The sequence below is a fragment of the Oncorhynchus tshawytscha genome, linkage group LG29 (genome assembly GCF_018296145.1).
Source record: "Oncorhynchus tshawytscha isolate Ot180627B linkage group LG29, Otsh_v2.0, whole genome shotgun sequence".
In the NCBI taxonomy this organism is placed as follows: domain Eukaryota; kingdom Metazoa; phylum Chordata; class Actinopteri; order Salmoniformes; family Salmonidae; genus Oncorhynchus; species Oncorhynchus tshawytscha.
This window is the reverse complement of record NC_056457.1, coordinates 2216514-2241745: the sequence shown is the minus strand read 5'-3', so window position 1 is coordinate 2241745 and position 25232 is coordinate 2216514. Positions and strand designations below refer to the sequence as shown.

General features: G+C 41.0%; 1 protein-coding gene across 1 annotated transcript in view; it reads left to right on the top strand.

Annotated features, from left to right (window-relative positions):
* Positions 1-18494, top strand: part of LOC112228052 (zinc finger CCCH domain-containing protein 15) — a 31020-nt gene extending 12526 nt beyond the window's left edge. Inside the window, exons 4-10 of the mRNA XM_024393199.2 lie at positions 6340-6492; positions 6591-6691; positions 7862-8044; positions 8322-8468; positions 8604-8705; positions 8868-9000; positions 18237-18494. Of these exons, the coding sequence (XP_024248967.1) occupies positions 6340-6492; positions 6591-6691; positions 7862-8044; positions 8322-8468; positions 8604-8705; positions 8868-9000; positions 18237-18409 (992 nt within the window). The 3' untranslated portion in view covers positions 18410-18494. The remainder of the gene's footprint in view (positions 1-6339; positions 6493-6590; positions 6692-7861; positions 8045-8321; positions 8469-8603; positions 8706-8867; positions 9001-18236) is intronic.
* The last annotated feature ends 6738 nt before the right edge of the window (positions 18495-25232 follow it).

Here is a 25232-nt window from a genome sequence, read left to right as displayed (position 1 = left end):
AACAAACTAAAGTTTTGGCAAGTCGGTTAGGACGTCTACTTTATGCATGGCACAAGTCATTTTTCCAACAATTGTTTACAGACCAGATTATTTCACTTAATTCATTGTCACAATTCCAGTGGGTCAGAAGTTTACATACACTAAGTTGACTGTGCCTTTTAACAGCTTGGAAAATTCCAGAAAATTACATCATGGCTTTAGAAGCTTCTGATAGGCTAATTGACATAATTTTGAGTCAATTGGAGATGTACCTGTGGATGTATTTCAAGGCCTACCTTCAAACTCTTTGCTTGACATCATAGGAAAATCAAAAGAAATCAGCCAAGACCCCAGAAAAAGAAATTGTAGACCTCCACAAGTTTGGTTCATCCTTGGGGGCAATTTCCAAACGCCTGAAGGTACCACGTTCATCTGTACAAACAATAGTACGCAGGTATAAACATTATGGGACCACGCAGCCTCATACCACTCAGGAAGGTGACGTGTTTTGTCTCTTAGAGATGAACATAATTTGCTGCGAAAATTTCAAATCAATCCCAGAACAACAGCAAAGGACCTTGTGAAGATGCTGGAGGAAACCGGTACAAAAGTATCTATATCCACAGTAAAACGAGTCTTATATCGACATGACCTGAAATGCCGCTCAGCAAGGAAGAAGCCACTGCTCCAAAACCGACATAAAAAAGCCAGACTACGGTTTGCAACTGCACATGGGGACAACGATCGTACTTTTTGGAGAAATTTCCTCTGGTCTGATGAAACAAAAATATAACTTTTTGGCCATAATGATCATTGTTATGTTTGGATGAAAATGCCGGAGACTTGCAAGCCGAAGAACACCATCCCAACTGTGAAGCACAGGTGTGGCAGCATCATGTTGTGGGGGTGCTTTGCTGCTGGAGGGACTAATGCACTTCACAAAATAGAAGGAAAATTATGTGGATATATTAAAGCAACATCTCAAGACATCAGTCAGGAAGTTTAAGCTTGGCCGCAAATGGAACTTCCAAATGGACAATGACCCCAAGCATACTTCTAAAGTTGTGGCAAAATGGCTTAAAACTTCTTAGGGATGAGACGGGCTGAAATCCTGTTAACGGGATCGATTTGACAACAGCCAGTGAAAGTGCAGGGTGCCAAATTCAAACAGAAATCTCATAATTAAAATTCCTCAAACATACAAGTATTATACGCCATTTTAAAGATAAACCTGTTAATCTCACCACAGTGTCCGATTTAAAGCCTTTTTTTTATTTTTATTTTTTTTTATTTTTATGACAAGCATACCATGCGATTGTTAGGTCAGCACCTAGTCACAGAAAAACACAGCCATTTTTCCAGCCAAACAGAGGAGTCACAAAAAGCAGAGATAAAATGAATCACTAACCTTTGACGATCTTCATCAGATGACACTCATAGGACTTCATGTTACACAATACATGTATGTTTTGTTTGATAAAGTTCATATTTATATCCAAAAATCTCAGTTTACATTGGCGTGTTATGTTCAGTAATGTTTTGCTTCCAAAACATCTGGTGATTTTGCAGAGAATCAGGAATCAGGAATCTCAGTTCCACAAATGTAAAAAAAAAAAAAATTAAGTCCATTTATGTGCAAATACCTCCTTTTTGTTTGCGCGTTTAGTTCACAAATCCAAATTCAGGCACTTAGTCCAGACAGTCAAAAAAGTTATATTACAGTTTGTAGAAACATGTCAAACAATATATAGAATCAATCTTTTGGATGTTTTATGTTAAAATCTTCAATAATATTTCAACTGGACAATTCCTTTGTTTTTCGAAATGAAAAGGAATGCAGCTCATGGCATTCTACCAGACCCCTTAGTCAAACAGCTCTTTTTCACTTCCCCTTCACAGTAGAAGCCTGAAGCAAGGTTCTAAAGAATGTTGACATCTAGTGGAAGCCTTAGGAAGTGCAATCGGATCAAATTTACACTCTTGGATAGGCAACGACTTGAATACCTACAAACCTCAGATTTCCCACTTCCTGGTTGGATTTTCTTCTCGGGTTTTTGCCTGCCATATGAGTTCTGTTATACTCGCATACATCATTCAAACAGTTTTAGAAACTTCAGAGTGTTTTCTATCTAAATCTACTAATACTATGCATATCCTAGCTTCTGGGCCTAAGTAGCAGGCAGTTCACTCTGGGCACCTTATTCATCCAAGCTACTCAATACTGCCCCCCATCCATAAGAAGTTAAGGACAACAAAGTCAAGGCCACTCCAATACCATCACAAATCCCTGACTTCAATCCCATAGAAAATCTTTGGGCAGAACTGAAAATGCGTGTGCGAGCAAGGAGGTCAACAAACTCTGTTACACCAGCTCTGTCAGGAGGAATGAGCCAAAATTCACCCAGCTTTCTGTGGGATGCTTGTGTGTTTGAAATGTTTAACCGAAGTTAAACAATTTAAAGGCAATGCTTCCAAATACTAATTGAGTGTATGTGAACTTCTGACCCACTGGGAATGTGATGGAATAAATAAAAGCTGAAATAAATAATTCTCTTTACTATTATTCTGACATTTCACATTAAATAGTGGTGATCCTAACTGACCAAAGATAGGGAATTTTTACTAGGATTAAATGTAAGGAATTGTGAGGCGAGTTTAAGTGTATTTGGCTAAGGTGTATGTAAACTTCCGACTTCAACTGTACATAGATTCAGAAAATGCCCCGTTTAATCTAAAAGGACGTTTTGCGACCTTACCCTATTGAATGCTTAGGAAACTCATATTGTCAGGATTAATCACTGATTAGGCTTATGCATACTACCCACCACTAATGTTTGTCAATAATTAGAACAGGGCAAAGGTGCAAAAAGGTATTATGCTATAAACTGAGCATTTTCAGACAATCTTTGTGCACCAGGCAAACTACTGTGTATCCTCAGTCTCGAAAAGCCAACCGGTGTGCATAGTTGCATCATTGCTGTCTTGTGTCGGAGATACTATAAGAGATGTTAAAATTCCAAATAGAAAACTTGGAACATTATTCATTCCATTAGTTCAGTTTTCTCTGGAGGGTTATAATCAGGTTTCAATTAACCCAATTGCAATGTTCGCTCTAAGTTGTCTCTGTAAAGAAAAGTTTATTGCAACGTATGAGGGCTCTGTAAAAGAGCTGTCTCAAATTACAAGTTTAACACTAACATGTAAAAGCATTTGTAACAGCGTTAACAAATTAATGTTCACTGTAATGTTAATAAAGTTCTTAAAGATTGTATTGCGTGTTTCAATGAATGAGTTTGTAATGAATGTTAATGTTTGTTGTTGATGGACAGTACCAGTCAAAAGTTTGGAGACACCTACGCATTCAAGGGTTTTCTTTATTTTGACTAGTTTCTACATTGTAGAATACTAGTGAAGACATCAAAAACTGCATAACACATGGAATCATGTCGTAACCAAAATAGTGTTAAACAAATCAGAATATATTTCAAAGTAGCCACCCGTTGCTCGGATGACAGCTTTGCACACTCTTGGCATTCTTACAACCAGCTTCATGAAGTGGCACCGGGAATGCATTTCAATTAACAGGTGTCCCTTGTTAACCTGTCTAGGACTTCAGCTAACGAACCCCCCCCCCCAACATTCCGCTGAAAGGGCAGCGCGGGAAATTCAAAAATATTTTTTAGAAATATTTAACATTCACACATTAAGTCCAATACAGCAAATGAAAGAAACATCTTGTTAATCGCCCCATCGTTTCCGATTTTTACAATGTTTTACAGCGAAAACACAACATATATTTATGTTGGATCACCACCAAATCCAAAAAAACACACAGCCATTTTTCCCAGCCAAAGATAGTCACAAAAGCGGAATTGGAGATAATTAATCACTAACCTTTGATAATCTTCATCAGATGACACTCATATGACATCATGTTACACACTACATTTATGTTTTGTTCGATAATATGCATATTTATATCCACAAATCTCGGTTTACATTGGTGCCATGTTCAGAAATGCCTCCAAAATATCCGGAGTAATTACAGAGAGCCACGTCATATAACAGAAATACTCATCATAAACTTTGCCGAAAGATACATGTTTTACATATAATTAAAGATACACTGGTTGTTAATGCAACCGCTGTGTCAGATTTTTTAAAAACGTTACGAAAAAAGATGGCGCTCAGAAGTAAATATATTTCTCCGCCATGTTGGAGTCAACAGAGATACGAAATTGCATCATAAATGTTCCCTTACCTTTGATGATCTTTCATCAGAATGCAGTGCAAGGAATCCTAATCGTTGCAATAAATCGTTGTTTTGTTCCATAATGTCCATTACTAGTGTCCAATAAGCTACTTTTGCTAGCACGTTTAGTTCACATGTCCAAAAGCTGGCGCTGGTCCAGGCGAACTCGGACGAAAACTTCAAAAAGTTATATTCCAGATCGAATAAACTGGTCAAACTAAGTAGAGAATCAATCTTCAGGATGCTATTATCATATATCCAATAACATTCCAACCGGAGCATTTGTTTTTGTCTACAAAGTAATGGAACGCAAGGCGATATAATGACTACTGCGTGTAACCAGGAACTGGCATTCTGCCAGACCAGTGACTCAAAATAGCAGCCATCCGGTCCCACATCACACTAGAGGCTTCATTCCACATTCTACTGACTGTTGACATCTAGTGGAATGCGTTGGAAGTACGAACAGATCCATATCTTATTTGGATGTGAATAGGCAATGAGTTGAAAATCAACCAGCCCCAGAATTTCCACTTCCTGTTTGGAAGTTTGCCTGCCCTATGAGTTCTGTTATGCTCACAGACATAATTCAAACAGTTTTAGAAACTTCAGAGTGTTTTCTATCCAATAGTAATAATAATATGCATATATTAGCATCTGGGACAGAGTAGGAGGCAGTTCACTATGGGCACGCAATTCATCCAAAGTGAAAATGCTGCCCCCTATTTTTAAAATGTTAAATGTGAATTTGTAGAATTTATTTTCTCTGTAATGCATTTTAGCCAATCCGTTGTTGTGACAAGGTAGGGGTGGTATACAGAAGATAGCCCTATTTGGCAAAATACCAAGTCAATATTATGGCAAGAACAGCTCAAATAAGCAAAGAGAAACGACAGTCCATCATTACTTTAAGACATGAAGGTCCGTCAATCGGGAAAATGTAAGTGCAGTCGGGAAAAACCATCTAACGCTATGATTAAACTGGCTCTGATGAGGATCGCCACAGGAAAGGAAGACCCAGAGTTACCTTTGCTGCAGAGGATAAGTTCGTTAGAGTTACCAGCCTCTGAAATTGCAGCCCAAATAAATGCTTCACAGAGTTCAAGTAACAGACACATCTCAACATCAACTGTTCAGAGGAAGCTGTGTGAATCAGGCCTTTATGGTAGAATTGCTGCAAAGAAACCACTATTAAAGGACACCAATGAGAAGAAACGACTTGCTTTGTCCAAGAAACACGGGCAATGGACATTAGACCAGTAGAAGTCTGTCCTTTGGGCTGCTGAGTCCAGATTTGTGATTTTTGGTTCCAACCCCCATGTCTTTGTGATGCGCAGAGTAGGTGAACGGATGATCTCCGCATGTGTGGTTCTCACCATGAAGTGTGGGGGCGCTTTGCTGGTGACACTGATTTATTTAGAATTCAAGGCACACTTAACCAGCATGGCTACCGCAGCATTCTGCTGCGATACGCCATCCCATGCGCTTAGTGGGACTATAATTTGCTTTTCAACAGGACAATGACGCAACACATCTCCAGGTTTAAGGGCTATTTGACCAAGAAAGAGAGGGATGGAGTGCTGCATCAGATGACCTGGCAACCCACAATCACACGACCTCAACCCAATTGAGATGGTTTGGACCGCAGAGTGAAGGAAAAGCAGCCTAGAAGTTCTCAGCATGTGGGAACTCCTTCAAGACTGTTGGAAAAGCATTCCAGGTGAAGCTGATTAAGAGAATGCCAAGAGTGCAAAGCTGTCAAGGCGGCTGCTTTGAAGAATCTAAAGTTTATAAAATATATTTTGATTTAACACTTTTTTTTTTTAGTTACTACATGATTCCATGTGTTCATAGTTTTGATGTCTTTTCTGTTCAAATTGTAAAAGTAAAGCAAAACCCAAACTTTTGACTGGTACTGTACATAATTTAAATCATTACCCATTATTGTTACCCTCTGTTGGGTTACAATAACAAAAGAGAATAAGAAAAACATTTGTAATTATACTATTCAATCCACCCATCTGGCAACAGTGGCAGGAAAGACCCTGAGGTAATGAGCGCAAGAAGAAACATACAGTACTTGTTACATTTTCCTCTTAATTCTGCAGGGGTGGACCCAAAGTCAGTTCTCTGTGCCTTCTTCAAGCAAGGCCAATGCACCAAAGGAGACAAGTGCAAGTTCTCCCACGATTTGACACTCGAGAGGAAGTGTGAAAAACGGAGCCTCTACGTTGACAAGAGAGATGACGAGCTTGAGAAAGGTTAGTGTCTTCTAATCATTAGTGTTGTCAGCAGTGAATAAACAGCTGATATCTCTGCTGGGTTTTGTAGAGCTGACTATTTATCCTGTTTTGTATAGACACCATGGATAATTGGGATGAGAAGAAGTTGGAGGAGGTTGTGAACCAGAAGCACGGAGAAGCTGAAAAGAAAAAAGCTCAAAGCTCAAAAACTCAAATTGTATGTTTTGGCACATCACTCTAAAAGCTAAGATTCATCAATACAGTGCATTCAGCAAATGTTCAGACCTCTTCCCTTTTTCCACATTTTATGTTACAGCCTTATTCTAAAATGGATTTAAAAAACAAAAAAAACAAATCCTCCTCAATCTACATTCAATACCCCATAATATCAAAGTGAATACTGTTTTTTCAATTTTACATAGGTTTTCAGACTCTTTGCTATGAGACTTGAAATGGAGCTTGGGTGCATCCGGTTTCCATTGATCATCCTTAACATGATTCTACAACTTGATTGGAGTCCACCTGTGGTAAATGTAATTGATTGGATATGATTTGGAAAGGCACACACCTGTCTAAGGTCCCACAGTTGACGATGCATGTCAGAGCAAAAACCAAGCCATGAGGTCGAAGGAATTGTGAGAGAAACATGAGAAACAAGATTCTCTGGTCTGATGAAACCAGATTGAACTCTTTTGGTCTGAATGCCAAGCATAAAATCTGGAGGATACGTGGCACCATCCCTACGGTGAAGCGCGGGGGTGGCAGCACCATGCTGTCGGGATGTTTGTCAGCGGCAGGGACTGGGAGACTAGTCAGGATCGAGGCAAAGATGAACGGAGCAAAGTACAGAGAGGTCCTTGATGAAAACCTGCTCCAGAGCGCTCAGGACCTCTGACTGGGCTGAAGGTTCACCTTCCAACAAGACATCAACCCTAAGCACACAGCCAAGACGAGTGGCCTCGGGACACGTCTGAATAACCTTGAGTGGCCCAGCCAGAGTCCGGATTTGAACCCGATCGAACATCTCTGGAGAGACTTGAAAATAGCTGTGCGGCGATGCTCCCCATCCAACCTGAGATGATGATCTGCAGTGAAGAATAGGACAAATTCCCCAAATACAGGCAAAGCTTGTAGCGTCATACCCAAGAAGACTAGAGGCTGTAATCGCTGCCGAAGGTGCTTCAACAAAGTACTGAGTAAAGGGTCTGAATACTTATGTAAATGTGATATTTCAGTTTATTTTCAATCAATTTGCAATTTGTGTATAGATTGAGTTTAAACAAAAAAAATGTTTAATAGGGCTGTAACGTAACAAAATGTGGAAAAAGTCAAGGTCTGAATACTTTCTGAATGCTATAGACTTACTTCTGCTTTTATCATCTTGTAGGTTTGCAAGCATTTCCTTGATGCCATTGAAAACAACAAATATGGTTGGTTTTGGGTATGTCCTAGTGGAGCTGACACTTGTATGTACCGCCATGCATTGCCTGCTGGGTTTGTGCTCAAGAAAGACCAGAAGAAGGATGAAAAGGAAGATGAAATCTCAATGGAAGAGTTGATAGAGAATGAGGTAGATTTGACCACTTTCACTAAAATTCATGTTCCTACTTGAGATTTGTCTTATTATTATTTAGCCCATATTACTCTTCAAGCCACAATGTTTGTTTCAATCGGCAGCCCTGCTACTTTATCCACTCTGAAATACATAAAGAGCTATGGATGCCAGGACTGTCTGTCAACTCTGTTATAATGTTTGAGATCACTCAGTGATCAACATATAAAACATCTAACTTCAATAACAGTGCTGAGATTAAGAAATGTTACAAAAAAATGACTTTGTCTGTCAGCGATCTGCCCTAGGACCAAATGTCACCAGGATAACTCTGGAGACCTTCTTGGCCTGGAAAAAGAGGAAAAGGCAAGAAAAAGTGGCCAAGGCAGAGCAAGACATGGAGAAAAAGAAGGCTGATTTCAAAGCTGGCAGGTCCTTTGGGGTGAGCTTTGATTTTGTTTTCTATCAGAGGATGTTGCTAAAGCTTGAAATAATCATGTATTTTGATTGCCGTATCACATCTTACAGATAAGTGGAAAACATTTTAATACTAAAATGAGTTGTTTTTGTTGTGTAGGTAAGCGGCCGTCAAGTATTTGAGTTCTGTCCTGATCTGGCTGATGATGACGATGAGGAGGCTGATGACATAAAATATGTTGAGGACAATGATGACGTTGAGGTAAGCCTGATAAACACATTTTTCAATAGGTATGCATCTCTGGGGATACTCAGGAAATCTTTACTGAAGTACCTTAAAGTGTGTAGGTGCTACACCATATTTAATTATCATGAAGTGATACATATGTATGACATTGATAATGGGCACCCCCCCCCCCCACAGGTTGAATATGTTCACGAGTTCCAGGATGTTGATCTAGCCAGGTTTGTTCCAAAGGAAGTTGACAACACCGGAATAACTGTTGCTGCAGTCGACAGATTCACAGCCAAATCAAAGCCAACAAAGGAAACGAATGGTGAGTGTTTGAAATTATTCTGCCAATAAAATTAATGGAAGCCACATCATCCTTGATCTCTTTTTTTCAAAGCATTTATTTCTATCCCAATGTGTTTTCCATAACATGCCTGTCTTTAAACCTCTTTCGATCAAATAATTGGCCCTCAGCCTTTAAAGGGGCAATCCGAGAGACTTGTTTCTGTAAACAGCTGATAAACTCAAATTCGCAGACATACCTAATGATACAACGACTGACCATCCTTTTGATCAAAATTATAGTTTTAAAGGGACAATCTGAAGTTGGTACATCCACTTTTGGATTTATAAATTAATGATATGTACCCATTGACTTCTGAAGAATAATACTTATAAATGCCTCATGAGCTTAGATCAACTATCATACCCTGTCAGAATCCAAAATATAAGCTTGTCTTACTCCAATGTTTGTAAACAAAGTAAAACATGGTTAAAACCGGGATTGGAACTGATTTTTTTTCCCCCAGTCGTTCCATTTTGAACAGAAGCCACAAAATAGACCAGCAAAAGAGTTCTGAATCGGTTCAACCCCCAAAAAAGTAACTGTTTTTATATAGTCTCAAGTATTTTTCCCCTTTTTTTTTTCTTCTTTTTTTTTCATTTGAGCTTTAAATTAACTTTAAATAAATATTAAATTACTTCACCAATCAGTGTGGATTGAGCAGGCAAGCTAGTTTACATTTATATTATTATATATAATTTTCACCTTTATTTAACCTTTTTGGGATAGGGGGCAGCATTTTCACTTCTGGATGAATAGCGTGCCCAGAGTGAACTGCCTCTACTCTGTCCCAGATGCTAATATATGCATATTATTATTAGTATTGGATTGAAAACACTCTGAAGTTTCTAAAACCGTTTGAATGATGTCTGTGAGTATAACAGCACATATGGCAGGTGAAAACCTGAGAAAAATCCAACCAGGAAGTGGGACATCTGAGGTTTGTAGTTTTTCAAAGCTTGGCTGACCGAATACACATTGAAATATGGATGAGGTTGCACTTCCTAGGGCTTCCACTAGATGTCAACCGTCTTTAGAAACTGGTTTGAGGATTCTACTAATAAAGGAGGGGCTCATGAGACCTCTGAGTCAGTGGTCTGGCAGAGAGCTTTGGTCTCATGACGCGCGCTCCCGACGAGAGTCACCTCTCGTTCCAGTGCTTTTCTTCAGACATAGGAATTCTCTGGTTGGAACATCATTTATGTTTTATGTTAACATTCTAACGATTGATTCCATACATCGTTTGACATGTTTCTAAAGGACTATAACGGAACTTTTCGAGTTTTTGTCTGGATGAAGTGCTCGCACCTCATGAAGATGGATGAACACGGCTGTACACGATACCAACAAGTGGCTATTTGGACATACAGTGGGGCAAAAAAGTATTTAGTCAGCCACCAATTGTGCAAGTTCTCCCACTTAAAAAGATGAGCGAGGCCTGTAATTTTATCATAGGTACACTTCAACTATGACAGACAAAATGAGAAAAAAAAATCCAGAAAATCACATTGTAGGATTTTTAATGTATTTATTTGCAAATTATGGTGGAAAATAAGTATTTGGTCAATAACAAAAGTTTATCTCAATACTTTGTTATATACCCTTTGTTGGCAATGACAGAGGTCAAACGTTTTCTGTAAGTCTTCACAAGGTTTTCACACACTGTTGCTGGTATTTTGGCCCATTCCTCCATGCAGATCTCCTCTAGAGCAGTGATGTTTTGGGGCTGTTGCTGGGCAACACGGATGTTCAACTCCCTCCAAAGATTTTCTATGGGGTTGAGATCTGGAGACTGGCTAGGCCACTCCAGGACCTTGAAATGCTTCTTACGAAGCCACTCCTTCGTTGCCCGGGCGGTGTGTTTGGGATCATTGTCATGCTGAAAGACCCAGCCATGTTTCATCTTCAATGCCCTTGCTGATGGAATGAGGTTTTCACTCAAAATCTCACGATTACATGGCCCCATTCATTCTTTCCTTTACACGGATCAGTCGTCCTGGTCCCTTTGCAGAAAAACAGCCCCAAAGCATGTTTCAGGCTTTTATTTTGAAAAATGAGCCTGAACGTCAACATTGCGTCAGTGGTCAGCTGAAGTCTTTCAGTGTTTTGTGAGTAAAGGACAAATGCGGCAATTGTTTCTCTCTATCCTACTAAGAAGCCACCAGTCCCGATGGATATATTATCGAATAGATATTTGAAAAACACCTTGAGGGTTGTTTTTAAACAACGTTTGCCATGTTTCTGTCGATTAGTGTCAGTTGATGATTACGCTCCCGGACCCGGGATGGGTAGTATCAAAAGGTTTTAACCAGGTAGGCCAGTTGAGAACAAGTTCTCATTTACAACTGCGATCTGGCCAAGATCGAGCAAAGCAGTGCGACACATAGTTACACATTGGATAAACAAATGTACAGTCATAACACAATATAAAAATCTATGTACAGTGGGTGCAAATGGAGTAAGATTAGGGAGGTAAGGCAATAAATAGGCCATAGTGGTAAAATAATTACAATTTAGCAATTCAACACTGGAGTGATAGATGTGCAAAAGATGAATGTGCAAGTAGAGATACTGGGTTGCAAAGGAGCAAAAACATAAATAACATGGAAATTAGGTAGTTGGGTGAGCTATTTAGAGATGGGCTATGTACAGGTGCAATGATCGGTTAGCTGCTCTGACAGCTGATGCTTAAATTTAGAGGGAGATATGTCTCCAGCTTCAGTGATTTTTGCAATTCGTTCAAGTCATTGGCAGCAGAGAACTGGAAGGAAAGGCGGCCAAAGGACGAGTTGGCTTTGGGGGTGACCACTGAAATATACCTGCTGGAGCGTGTGCTACGGGTGACTGCTGCTATAGTGACCAGTGAGCTGAGATAAGGTGGGGCTTTACCTAGCGAATACTTATAGGTGACCTGGAGCCAGTGGGTTTGGCGACAAATATGAAGCGAGGGCCTGCCAATGAGAGCATACAGGTTGCAGCGGTGGGTAGTATATGGGGCTTTGGTGACAAAACGGATGGCACTGTGATAGATTGTAGGATTGGTAGGATAGTCGGTTTTGCGAGGGTATGTTTGGCAGCATGAGTGAAGGATGCTTTGTTGCGAAATAGGAAGCCGATTCTAGATTTAATTTTGGATTTGAGATGTTTAATGTGAGTCTGGAAGGAGAGTTTACAGCCTATCCAGACACCTAGGTATTTGTAGTTGTCCACATATTCTAAGTCAGAACCGTCCAGAGTAGTGATGCTAGACGGGCAGGTGGGTGCGGGCAGCGATCGGTTGAAGAGCATGCATTTAGTTTTGCTTGCATTTAACAGCAGTTGGGAGGCCATGAAGGAGAGTTGTATGACATTGAAGCTCATCTGGAGGTTAGTTAAGTGTCCAAAGAAGGGCCAGAAGTATACAAAATGGTGTCGTCTGCATAGAGGTGGATCAGACAATCACCAGCAAGAGCGACATTTATTTATTTAATTTTTTTACCTTTATTTATCTAGGCAAGTCAGTTAACCTGTAGTGACGCCCAGCCCGTGAACGGGACCATTATCATCTGAAACTAATTAGCATAACGCAACGGACATAAATCTTCCTAGAAAATCTTCCTATTCATGAAAATCACAAGTGAAATATATTGGAACACAGCTTAGCCTTTTGTTAATCACCCTGTCATCTCAGATTTTCAAAATATGCTTTACAGCCAACGCTAGACAAGCATTTGTGTAAGTTTATCATAGCCTAGCATAGCATTATGCCTTGCTAGCAGCAGGCAAACTTGTCACGGAAATCAGAAAAGCAATCAAATTAAATCGTTTACCTTTGATGAACTTCGGATGTTTTCACTCACGAGACTCCCAGGTAGACAGCCAAAGTTCATTTTTTCCCAAAATATTATTTTTGTAGGCGAAATAGCTCCGTTTGTTCCTCGCGTTTGGCTGAGAAATCGCCCGGAAATTGCGGTCACCACAAAGCCGAAAAATATTCCAAATTAGCTCCATAATATCGACAGAAACATGGAAAATGTTGTTTAGAATCCATCCTCAAGGTGTTTTTCTAATATCTATTCGATAATATATCCGTCGGGACAGTTCCTTTTTCTCTAGGACTGATTGGAGTAATGGCTACCTCTGCACTTTTCGTGAGATTCTCTCTCGGAGCCACCATGTGACCACTTACGCAATGTGCCCCCATACGGCTATTCTTCAACAGAAATGCGTAAAACTACGTCACAATGCGGTAGACACCTTGGGGAATACGTAGAAAGCGTAAGCTAGTTGATGGTACATTCACAGCCATATAGGGAGTCATTGGAACCCAGCGCTTTCAAAACCTGGGGCACTTCCGGATTGGATTTTTCTCAGGCTTTCGCCTGCAACATCATTTCTGTTATACTCACAATATCTTTACAGTTTTGGAAACGTTAGAGTGTTTTATTCATATTATTATATTCATATTCTAGCATCTTTTCCTGACAAAATATCCCGTTTAAAACTGGATTTTTTTTTCTTCCAAAAATGAAAATACTGCCCCCTAACACCAAGAGGTTAAGAACAAATTCTTATTTTCAATGACGGCCTAGGAACAGTGGGTTAACTGCCTGTTCAGGGGCAGAACGACAGATTTGTACCTTGTCAACTCGGGAGTTTGAACTTGCAACCTTCTGGTTCCTAGTCCAACGCTCTAACCATTAGGCTACCCTGCCGCCCCAGACATCATTGATGAGAGAAAAGAGTCGGCCCGAGAATTGAACCCTGCGGCACCCCCATTGAGAATATAAACTATCAAAATAAAGTTGCGCACTCCATGTGTAGTCTTCCAGCAATTTAATGGGTATTTACCAGTGTTTCGGCATCACTGTGCCTTCTTCAGGTTAATGTAATGAATACTTAAACCAGGTTATGTAGAACCACAGTGCAGTTAGTGTAACCAATGACAGCAGTGAGGGGTGTGTCATAATGATTAAGTCAATTACAATTAATTAGTCAAACTGTTTAAAAAAAAAGTATATGGCATATAAAATATATTATGCTATTATCATATAGAAACATAATGGAATATTGTACATCATATTAGTATCCACATACATTATTGTTTTGTTCAATTTCACATAATTTCGTATTTCATTTTTATTACATGTAATCTTTTGGTTCAACCTTAATATATAATAAACATCAACAGGGGGAACGGAACATATTAGGTGTGCGCTAATAAGCTGTAAAAATAATAACTCCCATAGAGACTGCCAGAGGTCCGGACAACAGGCCCTCCGATTTGACACACTGAACTCTGTCTGAGAAGTAGTTGGTGAACCAGGCGAGACAGTCATTTGAGAATCCAAGGCTGTTGAGTCTGCCGATAAGAATGTGGTGATTGACAGAGTCGAAAGCCTTGGCCAGGTCAATGAATACAGCTTCACAGTAATGTCTCTCGTCGATGGCGGTTATATTGTTTAATAAGACCTTGAGCGTGGCTGGAGGCGCCCATGAAGCCAGATTGCATTGCAGAGAAGGTTCAAAGTGGTCGTTAATCTGTTTATTAACTTGGCTTTCGAAGACTTTAGAAAAACAGGGTAGGATAGATATAGGTCTTTAACTGTTTGGGTCTAGAGTGTCACCCCCTTTGAAGAGGGGGGTGACCGCGGCAGCTTTCCAATCTTTAGGGATCTCCGATGATACGAAAGAGGTTGAACAGGCTAGTAATAGGGGTTGCAACAATTATGGCGGATAATTTTAGAAGGAGAGGGTCCAGATTGTCTAGCCCAGCTAATTTGTAGGGGTGCAGATTTTGCAGCTCTTTCAGAACATCAGCTATCTGGATTTGGGTGACGGAAAAATGGGGGAGGCTTGGGCAAGTTGCTGTGGGGGGTGCAGAGCTGTTGACCGGGATAGCCAGGTGGAAAGCATGGCCAGCCGTAGAAAAATGCTTATTGAAATTCTCGATTATCGTAGATTTATCGGTAGTGACTGTTTCCTAGCCTCAGTGCAGTGGGCAGCTGGGAGGAGGTGTTCTTATTCTCCATGGACTTTACAGTGTCCCGCACTTTTTGGAGTTTGTGCTACAGGATGCAAATTTCTGTTAGGAAAGCAAAGGCTAGCTTTTTCAAACTGCCTGTGCACATTGGTTCCTAACTTCCCAGAAAAGTTGCATATCGCAGGGGCTATTTCATGCTAATGCAGTACGCCACAGGATGTTTTTGTGCTGGTCAAGGGCAGGTCTGGGGTGAACGAAGGACTATATCTGTTCTTGAATGGGGCATGCTTATTTAATATGGTGAGGAAAGCACTTTTAAAGAATAACCAGGCATCCTCTACTGACGGAATGAGGGCAATATGCTTCCAGGTCGATTAGAAAGGCCTGCTTACTGAAGTGTTTTAGGGAGCGTTTGACAGTGATGAGGGGTGATTGTTTGACCGCGGACCCATTACGGATGTCAGTGAATTCACATATGGTGTCCAGGACACAGTTGGGGGCTGAGGGGGGATCTATAACAAGCGGCAACAGTGAGAGACTTATTTCTGGAAAGGTGGGGTTTTAAAAGTAAAAGCTACAACTGTTGGGTACAGACCTGGATAGCATGACATACCTCTGCAGGCTGTCGCTGCAGTAGATTGCAACTCCACCCCCTTTGGCAGTTCTATCTTGGTGGAAAATGTTGTAGTTGGGGATGGAAATGTCAGAATTTTTGGTTGCCTTCCTAAGCCAGGTTTCAGACATGACTAGGACATCAGGTTTAGCAGAGTGTGCTAAAGCAGTGTATAAAAGAAACTTAGGGAGGAGGCTTCTGATGTTAACATGCATGAAACTAAGGCTTTTGCGGTTACAGAAGTCAACAAATGATAGCGCCAGGGGAATAGGAGTGGAACTAGAGGCAACAGGGCCTGGATTAACCTTTACATCACCAGATTAACAGAGGAAGAGTAGGATAAGGGTACGACTCAAGGCTATAAGAACTGGTCGTCTAGTGCATCACATGCGTGATGAACAGACAAGTGTAGCCTATGGCAGAAGAAGTGTGAAGCCTGAAGAGCAGGCTTGAAGCACTAGGCATCTTGTTATGACATGCATTATCCCAATTGGGTCCACAGAATTATACCTAGGAGGAGCAGCTTCTATGAAGGGACTTTGAATGCCCTTTTGAGCTAGCTAACAACTTGTGTGTGCAGAGCGTCACCAGAATTAAAAACATGTTTAACCTTTTTTTTGTAATGAATAAATCCAATGTGAAACGTGATAACTAGGCCTATAGTAATCCTTAACTTCTTATGACTGAAATCCCGTTAACGGGATCGATTTGACAACAGCCAGTGGAAGTGCAGGGCGCCAAATCCAAACAACAAAAATATCATAATTAAAATTCCTCAAACATACAAGTATAATACACCATTTTAAAGATACATTTTTTGTTACCACAGTGTCAGATTTCAAAAAGGCTTTACGACGAAAGCATACCATGCGATTATGTTAGGTCAGCGCCTAGTCACAGAAAAACACAGCCATTTTTCCAGCCAAAGAGAGGTGTCACAAAAAGCAGAAATAGAGAAAATTAATCATTAAACTTTGATCTTCACCAGATGACACTCACAGGACTTCATGTTACACAATACATGTATGTTTTGTTCGATAAAGCTCATATTTATATCCAAAAATCTCAGTTTACATTGGTGCGTTATGTTCAGTAATGTTTTGCTTACAAAACATCCGGTGATTTTGCAGAGAGCCACATCAATTTACAGAAATACTCACCATAAATGTTGATAAAAATACACCTGTTATACCAGGAATCGCAGTTCCAAAATAAATGTTTGTTTTGTTTGATAGAGTCCATAATTTACATACATCCTTTTTTGTTTGCATTTAGTTCACAAATCCAAATTCATGAGGCGCAGGCACTTAATCCAGACGATGCAAAAAAGGGTATATTACAGTTCGTAGAAACATGTCAAACGGTATATAGAATCAATCTTTAGGATGTTTTAACATAACTTTTCAATAATGTTTCAACCGGACAATTCCTTTGTCTTTCGAAATGAGAAGGAGCATGATTTAGCTCATGGCATTCTGCCAGACCAGTCAAACAGCTCTTATACACTCCCCCTTCACAGTAGAAGCCTGAAACAAGGTTCTAAAGACTGTTGACATCTAGTTGAAGCCTTAGGAAGTGCAATCGGACCAAATTTACGCTATCTTGGATAGGCAAAGACTTGAATACCTACAAACCTCAGATTTCCCACTTCCTGGTTGGATTTTTTTCTTAGGTTTTTGCCTGCCATATGAGTTCTGTTATACTCAGACACCATTCAAACAGTTTTTAGAAACTTCAGAGTGTTTTCTATCCAAATCTACTAATAATATGCGTATCTTAGCTTCTGGGCCTGAGCAGCAGGCAGTTTACTCTGGGCACCTTATTCATCCAAGCCACTCAATACTGCCCCCCCAGCCATAAGAAGTCAGGTAACATTCAAAAAGTGAATCCATTCTTTTGCTAATAAAAACCTCTCCGATCTTATCACTGTTTTAACATCAGTACAGTACCCTATACTTGGGAAGGGCAGGGAGCCTGCACACACACTGACATATTTTCAGCTTGTGGGACTAGAAATAAATGCCTGGAACGAAAAATAATGTTAACTTATTTCCATGCTTTTAAAATAACCGTTCTGTTCCTGCAACAATATGGATCACTTTCGTTCCCGGTTACATTTCTGTTCCTTGAAAAATGTTTTCGGTTCTGTTCCCTGAACCGGTTCCAACCCCTGGTTAAAACTATCATTTTGATATCATGGATGGTCAGTCCTTGCATCCATAGCGCTGTATGAATTTGAGTGAATTCCAGCCCAATCCCATAGCTTTTTACCGAAATGGACAGGGATAACGCTTTGTTTCAACTGAGGATTCCCCTTTAATCTATACAGTGTTTGTAAGCAACTTAATTGTAAACAATTGAGTAAAACAAGCTTATATTTTGGGTTTTGATGGGGTATGACAGTTGAACTAACTGTCATACCCCACCATGAGGAATTTCTAAGTTATATTCTTCAGGAATCAATGGCTATATTAAAAGTCCAAAAAGATCCATTCTAATCCCAGGTGCCCCTTACACAAAGTTGAATGACTCCCTTGCCACGTCACCTGCCATTACAATTCCGTTCATGGGTCACAGCACAGATGCTGATGCCTTTGACTGAGGAGATGATGTTCTGAACCTGTGCCTTGCACCATCTCCCAGATGACCAGCTGAACGGTGCTTGCGGAGGTGTGGAGGAGAACGGGCACGATGGGGAAGACGAGACTCTCGACGACAAGGAAGCAGAGCCCGTGCCTGTGGATGAGAACCTTTTCACCGGCGAGGACCTGGACGAACTGGATGAGGAACTCAACACACTGGACCTGGATGACTGACAATGACTTCTAGTAGAACAGTGCCTCATGGACTATGAATAAGAGATGTCTAAAACAGATTCACAATAAAACATCCTGATGCTCACATCTTGTTGCTGCTGCTGTTTCTTTTCCCCCTCAGTGGTCCTGATTGCGAAAAGAGTGAAAAGGATTTGAGAGGGGGTACATCTTGAATCGGGTTCATGTGAAATCACCAGTTCTTTCTGTCTGTCCTGAATCCTGTATATTGATTTTGGGTTCGATCTAATAAACATCCTCCTGACTTGTATCATTAGACCATACCATGACCAGATTGTGCAACTCCTTTTGAGCAGGTATACAACAGGGACGTAGGGTTGTAGTGTAAAAAACTGATTGAATAGCAGATTAAGAGCAATTCCATATTCATGCAATTATTTTACACTTTTGGGATCTACATATATTGAGTTTTACAGAATAAAGACCCATGATGTAGAGACCATGAGGAATACATCCTTGGCCCGGTTTCCTGACAGCGATGGAATTTAAGGCTTATGAGTGTTTTTAACGATGCGTCTTTCCTACAAAGACCGACAATGTTCATGCATTTGCCAAACACCACGCAAAGAGAATGTTCGCTAAGTGTGTCGATATTGATAGGAGCGAAAGAAAGGCAAACATTGCTCTTGGGTCAGCTTTTTCATTCATCTTACCTTAACATTAGAATTATTCCACAATACTGACAAATAATCAGAAAGATCTCACCAAGGAATGCAAATATTGAGGCAGCTTATTCTAGTGCTTACCCTATAATACACTAAATAAAGATTTGGCACTTTGCATACATGAAATATTGAGGCATTACAGACATCCTACAATTAGCAAAATAGAACATGGTTGGATGAACATGACATTTATAAAGTATTCTGACCCCTTGACTTTTTCCACATTCTGTTACGTTACAGCCTTATTCTAAAATGGATTACATCGTTTTTTTCCCTCAATGACAAAGCATAAACTTTTCGTTTTATTTTAGCAAATGTATTTAACTTATGCCGTTTATATAAGTATTCAGACCCTTTACCACTTTGTTGAAGCACCTTTTGCAACGATACAGCCTCGAGTCTTGAGTATGACGCGACAAGCTTGGCACACCTGTATTTGGGGAGTTTCTCCCATTCTCTGAAGATCCTCTCAAGCTGTCAGGTTGGATGGAGAGTGTCGCTGCACAGCTATTTTCAGGTCTCCAGAGATGTTCGATCGGGTTCAAGTCCGGCCTCTGGCTGGGCCACTCAAGGACATTGAGATTTGTCCCGAAGCCACTCCCTCCTTCACCCCAGTCTGAGGTCCTGAGTGCTCTGGAACAGATTTTCATCAATGGTCTCTGTACTTTGCTCTGTTCAACTTCAACTCTTGACTCGTCTCCAAGGCCCTGCCACTGAAAAACATCCCCACCGCATGATGCTACCACCACCATGCTTTATCTTGTTAAGCCTATGGGTTCCCCTACAGGAACTACACCCCCCCCCCCTTTCAGCTGGCGCAGGGAATGCAAAAATATTCTTAGAAATATTTAACCTCCACACATTAACAAGTCCAATTCCTCAAATGAAAGATAAACACCTTGTTCATCTACCCAGCGTGTCAGATTTTTAAAATGTTTTACGGCGAAAACACAGCATATATTTATGTTAGACCACCACCAAAACAAAGAAAAAACGTAGCCATTTTGTACCACAAAAGATTAAATGACAAAAGCAGGATTTTAAAAAAAATTATTCACTAACCTCTTGAAAATCTTCATCAGATGAGTCATATAACATGTTACACAGTACATTTATGTTTTGTTCGATAATATGCATTTTATATCCATAAATCTCGGTTTACATTGACGCCATGTTCAGAAAATTCTCCAAAATGTCCGGAGGAATTATAGAAAGCTACGCCAGATAACAGAAATACTCATCATAAACTTTGACTAAAGACACATGTTCTACATATAATTAAAAAGATACACTGGTTCTTAATGCAACCGCTGTGTCACTTTTTATAATCTGAGACGGCGCTCAGACGTAACAATATTTCTCCGCTATGTTGGAGTCAACAGAAATACAAAATTACAACATAAATATTCCCTTACCTTTGATCTTCCATCAGAATGTAGTGCAAGGAGTCCTAGTTCAACAATAAATCGTTTTGTTTCATAATGTTCAATTCTAGTGTCCATGTAGCAGCATTTGCTATACCACTTTCAGCTCAAATGCCCGAAAAATGACTTCTGGTCCAGGATAATTTTGCATCAAAACTTCCAAATTACATATTACAGGTCGACGAAACTGGTCAAACTAAGTGCAGAATCAATCTTCAGGATGTTATAATCATACAAATCGAATAGCATTCCAACCGGGCCATCCATGTTCATCTGGGGCTGATTGGAACAGACAAAGCACTCCAACGCATACGCGCCTTCAAGCACCTGAATCTTTTGCGACACTTTAGCACTTTCCTTCCCATTAGGTCAAAGTTCACAGCAAATGCTCCATTACACTTTCTACTGAATGAGGACATCTAGTGGAAGACATAGGGAGTGTTTCCAGATCCATAACTTGTTGGGAAGGCAGGGGGCAATGATGTTGCCCCAACTTTCAGGATTTCAAAACTAGTTTGCAAGATTGCCTGTTTTGTGAGTTCTGTTATACTCACAGACATAATTCAAACGGTTTTAGGAACTTCAGAGTGTTTTCTATCCAATATTAATTATAACATGCATATATTAGCAATTTAGGACAGATTTTGCTGCAATTCACTATGGGCACGCAATTCATCCAAAGGGGAAATACTGCCCCCTATCTCTATCTTAGGGATGGTGCCTTGTTTCCTCCAGATGTGACGCTTGGCATTCAGGCCAAAGAGTTCAATCTTGGTTTCGTCAGACTAGATGAATGGTCTGAGAGTCTTTACGTGCCTTTTGGCAAAATCCAAGCGGGCTTTCATGTATTTTTACTGATGAGTGGCTTCCGTCTGACCACTCTACCATAAAGGCCTGGTTTGGTGGAGTGCAGCAGAGATGGTTGTCCTTCTGGAAGGTTCTACCATCTCCACAGAGGACCTCTGGAGCTCTGTCAGAGTGACCATCGAGTTCTTGGTCACCCTGACCAAGGCCCTTCTCACCCAATTGCTTAGTTTGGCCGGGAGGCCAGCTCTAGGAACAGTCTTGGTGGTTCCAAACTTCTTCCATTTAAGAATGATGGAGGCCAATGTGTTTTTGGGGACCTTCCCCAGATCTGTACCTCGACACAATCTTGTCTACGGACAATTCCTTCGACCTCATGGCTTGGTTTTTGCTCTGACATGCACTGTCAACTGTGGGACGTTATATATACAGCTGTGTGCGTTTCCAAATCATGTCCAATCAATTACATTTACCACAGGTGGACTCCCAAGTTGTGAAAACATCTCAAGGATGATTAATGGAAACAGGATGCATCTGACATCAATTTCTAAAAATCTGTTTTCATTATGGGGTATTGTGTGTAGATTGAGGATTATAAAACAATTTCCCCACAGGATGAAGCCAACCCTCTCTGCCCTTCTGGGGCGGAATGCCTTGACAAAGTCGTCAATAATTTACCGACCTTTGACCCCTTCCCGGGTCAGCCAAGCGACACTGAGACGTTCCTAGCTGACATAGAGGACGCATTGGATGGCTACCCGAACACTACGGGTTCTGACAGGGTTTACCTGTTGAAGCGAATGTCGAACAGACACGTGATGAGGTTAATTAAGAATAACAGTTACATGTAGTGGAGTTACTTTGGTAAATGTTGAATTAATATGGAAATTACAATAATTTTTTTGCCAACATCCATATGTCACAGCAACACATGCTAAACGATTACGCTAAACTTGTCACAGTTTTGAAATTAGAATTCAGTGGTACTGCGACTCAGAAACACGATAGCTCACTGGCTAATATTGTCAAACAAGCTCGGAATGAACACCCTCAAGCCGACTATCATAGGCTTCGGAGGAAACTACACTTCCAGGACGTATCGCTTGTTCACCCTGTGTATGTTACCAGCCTCGAATCTGAGCCCCTGCTACTCGGAGCCGACTTGATGTATCGGTTGTTCCCACTGAAGGATTGGAAAACCAACCATGTATGGTCACAGTGCCTTCTCCACTGGCCACACTGTCTACCCCTAACGCTAGCTGCAATGCAGTCATTCTCGAGGGGTATTTGTCAAAAACACCCCTTGGGAAAAAGAGGTTTCGAAACCTCTTGGTGCAGAATCCGATCCAAGGAGATATTACGATATCTCGACACATTAAATCAGCAAACCTGATTGACCATTCTTTTCATGATTTTGAGCCAGCAGTCTCTGAATGAGCGACTTCCCTCCTCCTTGAAGTCGTATACTGTCGTTGAGATGAACTTCTCTTGCCCTTCAGACACTTCCGCAAGCACTGCGGCTGTCGTAGCAAGTAAAACATTGACTTGCAGAGTGCACTCTGCTTCCGATGATACATCTTCCTCTTTGTGGGGGACTGTCACCCCTTACAATGATGCTAATGGCATTAGTCCAGCAACTGACCCAATGACTGGTGAAACACCTTGCGATATCACAGACATATCCTTGTCTCAGTTCGCAGGTACTGAAGAGGTTGCCACACGCGGACACTGTGGTGACTGACAGGCCTCGACATCCACTGAGCATTTTGAAGCACAAACACCAGGAGATTTGGTTGAAAGGTTACAGCCATTCTCAGAACAATGTGGCCGCTGACAACTCGTACATGGGGTCCAAACCTTTTCCTTGGTGCTTCGGATTCTGAACAGGTTGCAGCCTACCTGGATACTGGTTTCTTTCCCTTGGTGTGTGCACTTGTGTAAGCACAAACACACACGTACAACAGAACACTTTATGAGAATTTATTTATTGGATCACCTGAAGGGTCCGAACAAAATACCAGCCTTAAAGTTGAAAATTGACTCTGAGGCCTTTGACTCTACAGCTACATTTACTCACAAGTTTCTCCACGAGGTCATCCCTGTAGACTGCCTGAAACTGGCTTAGAGCTGTAGATTATCATGTCGTTATCAATTTTTGGTAGTGCCCTAAGCAACACACTGAACGTATATAGAATACAGTCCAATTAGATGATTATGGTGTGATAGCTATGTTTTGTATATGTTTTTGTTTTCATTCCTTTTTGTTTAATTTCCCTTGACAAGTTCCCCATACAACCATCACTTAGTGCCACAACACCGCTCATTTGGGAAGAAATGTAATTATGTATTTCATGAGTGTGCGTTGTTAATATCTGCCTAAGTTACTGCCTAGATCCACCAGCCTGGACGACCAGACAACGGGTCCGGAACGTCGATCCCAATCGGCCTGCTCCATTTGCAGAAATCCTACCCGGGTTGACCACCAGAGGGGTCAGACTGTAACGACGTTCATCAACCGGACATCCACTGGCCATCCTTGTGGTGGACGACTTCACTTTCAGAGAACTTACCAAGGGAAACCACCAGAGGGGGACCGCAATGGCGATCATTAATCGTACATCCACTGCCCATTCTTGTGGTAAACTGCTCCACTCTGAGAGCCTACCAAGGTCGACCACCAGAGGGGGACTGCAACGCTGATCCACAGCCAGGACATGGTCGTTATTTTTGTCGGTTTGCAACTTGCAGGATAATCACAAGATTGAACCCACCAGAGGGGGACTGTCACGATGTGGCCCTTTGGTGTATACAAAGACACATACTTGTAAATATGTAAATTGCAATTTCAAATGAGCGGCTGTTCATGTTAAAAGTATTAGCAATTTCTATGAGTGTAGTTATCAACTGTATTACAGTACTGAGTTTCCCGCTCTTGAACTGTCCACACCCGTCTTATCAGCTTAGCCTACTAGGGACTTTATTATTCGTTTTTTTACCCCCTTTTCTCCCCAATTTCGTGGTATCCAATTGTTAGTAGTTACTATCTTGTCCCATTGCTACAACTCCCGTACGGGCTCTGGAGAGACGAAGGTCAAAAGCCATGCGTCCTCCGAAACACAACCCAACCAAGCCGCACTGCTTCTTAACACAGTGCACATCCAACCCGGATGCCAATGTGTCAGAGGAAACACTGCACCTGGCGACCTGGTTAGTGTGCACTGCGCCCAGCCCACCACAGGAGTCGCTAGTGCATGATGCTAGTGCATAATTAGTTTAATCATGTAATTAAATTACACACAGATAATTGATTTGATAATATACACACATTTAACAAACTCTACTTTAACAAACGCTACAACACAAGTTTTAAATGCGGCAATAGTTATTCTTGCTTTCATCAACCAATGGTTGCGTGCCACATCGACTGTCATTGGCTGACAAATTTCTATAACGTGGTTAGCTGATGCGTAAAATACTTTGTGTATTTACTTTGCATTGTAAGATCTGGCATGCGTCAGCAACGCCTGGGCAGAGGCACGCACCCTTTATGTGTAGGCCTAATTTTCCACCTGTATACTACCTTTAGATCTTGATGACATCTAGATTAGACAAGCCACTATTATAATACCACTGTAGCTTTTTATTTTCTTATCTGATATGGCAACTGATTTAGACTTTATCACATTAAAAAAAAGTTTATAAACCACTCAGCAGCTCCATCCTCCACAGTGCTGTCCAGAATGAACGGAGGGCGGATGCTCACCCAATACCACATCCACCGCCGAATAAAATGGGCATTGAATTCTCCCCTTCCCACTCCTGTTATTACAGTCCTTGACCTTTCAGTACAATGTTTCAAATATTTTATTTTGCGCTGGCATTGGCCAATTGTGCACCGCCCTATGGGACTCC